This window comes from Nerophis lumbriciformis, linkage group LG13 (genome assembly GCF_033978685.3).
Source record: "Nerophis lumbriciformis linkage group LG13, RoL_Nlum_v2.1, whole genome shotgun sequence".
Taxonomy (NCBI): domain Eukaryota; kingdom Metazoa; phylum Chordata; class Actinopteri; order Syngnathiformes; family Syngnathidae; genus Nerophis; species Nerophis lumbriciformis.
In genome coordinates, this window is record NC_084560.2 from 30,227,138 (window position 1) to 30,235,271 (window position 8,134).

Sequence of the window (8,134 nt, forward strand, 5' to 3'; positions counted from 1 at the left end):
AGATGTTAAAAACCCCCATACAGTGAATGCACTATACATTCCTTCAGCAGTTAGTTCAATGTTTAGAATTTAGAACAAGAAAGAAAAAGGGCAAGATAGTAAAGTAGCCAAAATGAGTGTTAACCAAAATTGTTTTATTCACAACCAGAAAATTGGAGCCAAGGCTTTAGCGTTTGCCGCCAACACGGGGTGCGTTAACCTTCATGGGCTTGGCAATCTTGGGTTTCTGTGCAGTCTTGGAGGCAGCCTATGAAACAGAATAATGAAGGAACATTGTTTAGGATAGACTTTATTTCACAATGGGGATATTGTGTGGTGGTGGTGCAGATTCCAAAAGCCCGCAAAAAATAAGGTGAAATCAAGAGGGGAAACACTAAAGAAAAACAACAAAAGAGCACGGAGCTGATGCAACCAGCTGCACCGTTTTTACATACAACAAAAGTAAAATTCAATTAATAAATAAATTAAGATAATGCAGAGCCATGATTATTTAGCAAAGTGGAGTATGCTGCTGCAATGAGTAGTTCCAATATTTAGTAGGGATGTAATGGTATCAAAATCTCACGATACGATATCACAGTATTAAGTACCGTATTTTCCGCACTATAAGGCGCACCTAAAAACCACAATTTTTCTCAAAAGCTGACAGTGCGCCTAATAACCCGGTGCGCTTTATTACGATTCATTTTCATAAAGTTTCGGTCTCGCAACTTCGGTAAACAGCCGCCATCTTTTTTCCCGGTAGAACAGGAAGCGCTTCTTCTTCTACGCAAGCAACCGCCAAGGAAAGCACCCGCCCCCATAGAACAGGAAGCGCTTCACCCGCCCCCATAGAACAGGAAGCGCTTCACCCGCCCCCGGAAGAAGAAGAAAAAACGCGCGGATATCACCGTACGTTTCATTTCCTGTTTACATCTGTAAAGACCACAAAATGGCTCCTGCTAAACGATCCGGTTCATAAAAAGACGCAATCTCTCCATCCGCACACGGATTACTACCGTATTTCACAGCAACTGAACCGCACTGTGGAACGGGAGCACGTACGGTGAATATTCGCTCCACGGGGAATGAGAAGTCATCCTTCACTGTGGTTCTAGCTTGCCATGCTAACTTCCACTCATGGTGATATTCAAAAGGAAGACCTTGCCAAAAGAGACCTTTCCAGCCGGCGTCATCATAAAAGCTAACTCGAAGGGATGGATGGATGAAGAAAAGATGAGCGAGTGGTTAAGGGAAGTTTACGCGAAGAGGCCGGGTGGCTTTTTTCACACAGCTCCGAAGGCGAACACACCTTCACTAAGACGGGCAGACAGCCTCGGTCGACTTACGCCAACATTTGCCAGTGGATCGTAAATGCTTGGGCAGATATTTCGGTCACAACTGTGGTCCGAGCTTTCCGGAAGGCAGGATTCACAGAACAACAGCGACACTGACTCCCGATGACTTCTACGAGACGGAACCGGCCATTTTGGATCCCACGCTTGCGCAATTTTTCAATTCGGACACCGAAGACGAAGAATTCGAAGGATTTACGAATGAAGAATAACTTCAGAAGGTGAGCGCTATGTTTATTTTGTGTGTTGTGACATTAACGTTCGAGCAACATTATGTTACTATTGCTCTACACCATTTTGAATTTTACTATGTTTGTGATTGCACATTTGCGTACATTTTGGGACAGAGTTGTTAGAACGCTGGTTTTCAATATATTATTAAAGTTTGACTGAACTATCTGACTGTTTTTTTGACATTCACTTTAGCGCAGCGTTTTGTTGACATTCACTTTAGCGCAGCGTAGGCGCGGCTTTTAGTCCGGGGCGGCTTATTGGTGGACAAAATTATGAAATATGTAATTCATAGAAGGTGCGGCTAATAATCCGGTGCGCCTTATAGTGCGGAAAATACGGTAAGACCTATCCATCCATTTTCTACCGTTTGTCCCTTTTTGGGGTCGCTGGAGCCTATCTCAGCTAGTGTGTGAATGTGAATGTTGTCTATCTGTGTTGGCCCTGCGATGAGATGGCGACTTGTCCAGGGTTTCCGCCTTCCGTCCGATTGTAGCTGAGTATTAAAACCACAGTGAAGTGAAGTGAATTACATTTATATAGCGCTTTTTCTCAAGTGACTCAAAGCGCTTTACATTGTGAAACCCAATATCTAAGTTACATTTAAACCAGTGTGGGTGGCACTGGGAGCAGGTGGGTAAAGTGTCTTGCCCAAGGACACAATGGCAGTGACTAGGATGGCGGAAGCGGGGATCGAACCTGCAACCCTCAAGTTGCTGGCACGGCCGCTCTACCAACCGAGCTATACCGCCCCAGTGCGATATTGTGGTTTATGTAAAAAAACAAAAAGATTGGTAAAAAAGCCACAGTGTGTAAAATTAAGTGTCAGGAATATTTAGGATAAACATACTTACTGTAATTGACCACAAACATAATGCTAAAATGTTTTAATCATATTTTTTTTAACAAGCAAGTATTTCTAAGTCCAAATAATTGTGCAGGAACACCTACTGTTTCAAGCAAATATTTCAAAGAATAACATACAATTGATGTCTTTGAAACAACAATGTAAACATCCAGTGTAACAAGTGTAAAACAATGTACAGTTTAGCGTCTTTCAACTTTTACATTATGGGCACCAGTGTCCTCTGCAGTGTTCATTTTTATATCAGTCCAGAAAATGTTTCTCAGAAAGTAAACTAACAATATCAGTTTTAATAACGTAAATACCTCACATACTGATGTTTAGCTGTGACAGTTTATGAGGTGGCGATTTGTCCAGAGCTGCGAACGCCAGAGTGCAGCTGGAATAGGCTCAAGCCCCTCTGCGACATTGAGTGAGACAAGCGATAGAAAAATGGATGGATTGAGGATGCATTAACTAAGTAGCTTTTGAGTTCACTTGTATTTTCCACTGTGAATTTTTTTTGGGGTCATTTCCTGCCATGCGGCTAGACAAGACCAACTAGCTACAGTATGTGTCACCTTCGAAACACTAAAGTGGCGCACTTTGCTTTGCAGAATGCAGACTTTCTTACCTTCTGCCAAAGAGGTTACGTTTTCGCCAGGGTTTGTTTGTTAGCAACATCATCATCATCAGGGTTGGAATTGGGGTTAAATCACCAAAAATGATTCCCGGGCGCAGCACCGCTGCTGCCCACTGCTCCCCTCATCTCCCAGGGGGTGATCAAAGGGACGGGTCAAATGCAGAGGACACATTTCACCACACCTAGTGTGTGTGTGTGTGTGTGTGACAATCAATGGTACTTTAACTTGACAATTATGGCCATATTGAATGTCCCAAAAAACAGATTCCTTTAATCTAAGACGAGTACGAACACACTTATTTTCTTGCTTACAGCGTTCCACGGCCCGCACGTTGCCATTCCCGCGTTGCGCAGAGGATTCTCTGAGATTTAAGTTAGTATACAGACCCGGGCAACGCTAAAACACCCGGCAAAACTACACACCAAGTTTTCGTTTGATACCGTCACGGTATTATTATGAAGACTTTGAAACCGAAATACCACAGTATTTATAATACCGTTACATCCCTAATATTGAACAATATCAAGATACAGTATGTCAGACTGTGCTGAGGGCTTTGCAGCCTACGACAGATTTTAATTTGCAGTTCTCCACTAGATGCCACTACTAGTCAGATGTAAACAGCACAGTAAGTAAGCTTATTAATATTATGCATAGTTAAAGGTAAACAAACAGCACTCACCTTGCTGGGAGCAGCTGGCTTTTTGGCTGCCTGCTTTGCCTTCTTGGCCTCCTTAGCAGCCCTAAAAAAGTAAAGATTTGTTACAAGTCTAAAAAAACACCTTGACAATGAATTAATATCTGAATTTCCATTGTACTTATAAAAGGCCCACCTACAACAGTTCTAACTTCTTACCTGATGGCCTGCTCTCTCTGGGCTTTGCGGACCTCGGGTTTCTGGTTCCTCTTGGCCATGATCTCAGCCAGGGAGGCACCAGTGATGGCCCTCTGGAATTTGACAGCACGACGCGTACGCTTCTTGGACACCTCTTCCTGTTAGGGAGTAGAGCAATTATTTAACTCAACTAGAGAAAATACCAGGTGTAAGGTGTGTGTGTGGACAGTGGACCCTCCCAAGTCAAATATTCAGACAATTTTACAAAACTCAGAATACAAATTAGTTTAAATGTTTAGCCATAAGGCGTGTTGGAGAATTTGGAGGCTGGTCAATGGTAAGTAGTCACGAATGACCATCATTGACCAGTACTATGATCTCCTTGTGTTCTATGGCTGCTGGTGTGGCGTGAGCGCTGTTGCACAGCCTGCAAAACACAGCCCGGCAACAACACATAGCATGGACGGACACCACGCACACCGTCCACCTGCAGCCAAAATTATGGCTTAATGTATTCAAATAGTGATCTTTAAGAACATGTTTTTAACTACTATGGATGAGCACACCATGTAGTAATTGCAAACCATGCAATTACAAAATGCTCTAATTTCCTGTTATTAAGTTAATCAAGGCCTGGGCGATGTAGCAATTTTATCAATATATCCAAAAAAATATTTTTTCTTTTTGCTGAAGCACTTTTTGGACCCGGGAGCTTCTGTAGCTTCCACCGTGCTCCTTACTTATTTAGCAGAGATTCACACACCTAACAAAACAGGGCTAATGAGATGTTTGTTCCAAAGAAAAGAAAATTGTCATATGTGGTTTAGATTGGCAGCAACGGGCATGGAACAAATGAGTGCAAGCTGCAAAGTTTGTTTAAAAAAAAAAAAAAAAGGCAGCAGAACAACAAACTTTTTCCAGCATCTAAAACTAAGTCTCCAGCAGAGTGTGGGAAACGCAAATTTTTACAAAGCAAACAAAACCATAAACTAAAAAGCAGCTTACTGTGGTGGAATCAATTACACCAGGTATGTATGATGAGAAAGAAGCACAGTGGAGCACTTAAGGAGTCGCTCTGCACACCGCCCAGATGTGTCAATGAAAGAGCCTCCATTGACTTTATCCACTTACTGAAACTATTACCAGTCCTCCCAAATTTTTACTTGATTATTTATTTGCATACAATGTAGGACTGAGAGCTATATCAATTTTGTAAGATATATCGATATATTTTTAATCAAGATATGAATTACGAAAATATCATAATCCATCCATCCCATCCATTTTCTGCCGCTTGTCCCTTTTGGGGTCGCGGGGAGTGCATTCGGGCGGAAGGCGGGGTATAATATTGATCTAATTTATTTCACGTTAAAATGAGCACACACCCCTTATTTGTTGTGTTCTTTGATTCTCCCCCGCTCCACCCCTATGGGCTACTAAAGCCCTCCCCTTCCTCCTTCCAAGATGTGCTTGAGTCACGATTGGTTGAGATTAAGGCAAAACATTAGGCACAGGCCAATCAGAAGCAAGATGGTCATCGAACCAGGAAGCCATCCCAAATGACGCCGAGAGAGTCGTCGAAGAGAAGAGGGAATATTCAAGCAGGTGATTAATATATTAAAAAAAACTGGTGGAACATGGCAGAGGGATTCTCTTCTTTAGATTTGTCTTTTAGCGACGTAGACCACGTCCAGGAAACCCACAATGCGTCTGGATAAAACATTATTTTGAGTTGTTTACCATGCAAGCCCAAATCAAAACTGTTCCCGAGATGGCATATTGCGCACGAGAATTGCTGCCAAAAATGTATGCCGAAGTGAAGAAGATCATAGCCGCACAATTACCGTATTTTTCGGAGTATAAGTCGCACCTGCCGAAAATACATAATAAAAAAGGAAAAAACATATATAAGTCGCACTGGAGCCCGGCCAAACTATGAAAAAAAACTGCGACTTATAGTCTGAAAAATACGGTAAGTTAAGTCATTTACTTGGCGCTGACCAGAACCGTACATGTGTGACAGTCCATTACATCGTCGACTGGAAATTAATAAGTGCCTGCCTACAAATGTATTTTTTTATCTGACTTTGATACATTTTGTATTATTTGCACAGCTATGTTATTTATATTACATAGAAAGAATATTTTTCAATTTTATTTATGTTGTGTAATTCTGGGGCTCTCCCTTAGAGATAGGGTGAGAAGCTCTGTCACTCGGGGGGAGCTCAAAGTAAAGCCGCTGCTCCTCCACATCGAGAGGAGCCAGATGAGGTGGTTCGGGCATCTGGTCAGAATGCCACCCGAACGCCTCCCTAGGAAGGTGTTTCGGGCACGTCCGACCGGTAGGAGGCCACGGGGAAGACCCAGGACACGCTGGGAAGACTATCTCTCCCGGCTGGCCTGGGAACGCCTCGGGATCCCCCGGGAGGAGCTGGACGAAGTGGCTGGGGAGAGGGAAGTCTGGGCTTCCCTGCTTAAGCTGCTGCCCCCGCGACCCGACCTCGGATAAGCGGAAGAAGATGGATGGATGGATAATTCTGTGCAATTAAAACAAGTTTATTTTCTGTGCTGTTAATACCCATCTTGACTAACTGGGTTAATAAAAGTACAACTGACTGTTTACAGGACAGTTGTCATTCACTTCAATTTCAGTGAATCTCGCTCAAAAATGATTATCTTTATATGTATACTTTCACCGGAAAATATATCAAGATATATATTAAGTTTAAGTAAAAATATATCGAGATATACTTTTTCGTTCATATCGCCCAGCCATATTATAATGTATAAAATATTACAATTTTATTTACACAAGTATTTTATTCAAGACAAAAGTTTCATGGTTTCACTTTATTAATTAATATCAATGTTGGAGATGTATTTAGATGCAAGGTGCAACACCACATTTTTGCTGACAGAAGTATAGCCTCCCAGAGAAAAATCTTAATTTAGTTACCGGTATTTGAAAACAATTCCATGACATATACAATTTAAATCTGGTCTAAAAAGAGATTATTCAAATTATAAGTTTTCTAAGAGTAAGATGCAGTGTCATTTCAAACTACTAGTATTTGATTAAATAAAATACAAACATGTTTTATATTTCTCTCTCATTTGTACTCATTCATTTCTTTAAAAAGTAGGGATAAATGTTTTTATCTTTAGGCCAATGTCGCCCAGGACTAATATATTGATCATATACATTAATTATACTGTAACACTGATAAGATCGACTGTGAAGTTGTACAGTAACATTGTGTACACCATGGAGGGCTAACAGTCTGGATAAAGCAACCGCTATCAGAGAACCGGGATTAGGATACACACTTAAATGTAACCGTAAAGAAACAACCACTATAAATTATATACAAAATTGTGCTGTTACTTACAGATTGTCCCTTCTTGTGCTTGCGTCTATACAGCACAGTCCAGCAGACCTGTCGAGGATTCCTCTTGGACAAAAACGCAGACTCGCACTTGGCATTCAAGAACTGGAACACCTAAGAAATTCACCAAATGTATCTGTTAATATTTATTTACAGCGTTGAAATCTGAGCTAGCTGCAAGCGACGTGTGTGCTAGCAAGGATGGACGCTAGCATACAAGCCGCTTGGGCCTGCTTCAGTTTATAAAAGCCAATATACTATGAAGGGAATATTACAGACGCATATCATTTATCCAAATCGGTTATACAAAACCACATAAATACTAACAGGGGCAACAACAGTAGTGTACCAAATGGAGGACAGTGCTAACAATTACCTTCCCGTCTATCCTGGCGTATCGGCGGCCATGGCCGGGGTATATTTTGTACCCGCTGAAACTGCACAAATCGACCCTGGAAACAATAAATGTAGGGCATCGCTGTGAGAAACTACTTTATTTGCGCAGTATAGGATCAATTTCGAGCAATAAAATATGTTCAAAAGTTCAGATGGAAGTTGATTGTAAACCGTAAACTCACTTCATGTCGGCGACGAGAAAGGCGCACAACCGGAAAGAAAGATAGCGGAAGCGGAAGTTGAATTAAGAGGTGACAAGTTTACATTTTGTTTTGTTATGTTTTTTTAGTTTACGCTTTATAACATTATTACTTGTGTAAATGTATTTTTGTGTAAGATATTACACCCAAATATACATTAATTTATGTTTTTAGCGTAAAGAAAATGATCGCTGGTGCTCGTGGAAACGACAACCAGAAATGTAGTGCTTCACAACGCAACAGACTGTGCGAATTGTATGCGTA

At 41.4% G+C, this 8,134-nt stretch overlaps 1 protein-coding gene and 1 non-coding gene across 2 annotated transcripts; both read right to left on the minus strand.

Annotated features, from left to right (window-relative positions):
- Positions 1 to 113: 113 nt before the first annotated feature.
- Positions 114 to 7,937, minus strand: rpl24 (ribosomal protein L24). The gene is made up of 6 exons (XM_061971090.1): positions 7,853 to 7,937; positions 7,651 to 7,726; positions 7,278 to 7,388; positions 3,910 to 4,046; positions 3,736 to 3,796; positions 114 to 247 (listed from the first exon to the last, which is right to left on the minus strand). Exons 1-6 carry the CDS (start codon positions 7,855 to 7,857, stop codon positions 167 to 169), a joined length of 471 nt encoding a protein of 156 aa, XP_061827074.1. The 5' UTR covers positions 7,858 to 7,937; the 3' UTR covers positions 114 to 166.
- LOC133614018 (small nucleolar RNA SNORA23) lies at positions 4,195 to 4,376 on the minus strand. The gene has a single exon (XR_009816527.1). It is a non-coding gene; the product is annotated as a small nucleolar RNA SNORA23 (small nucleolar RNA).
- Positions 7,938 to 8,134: the final 197 nt, after the last annotated feature.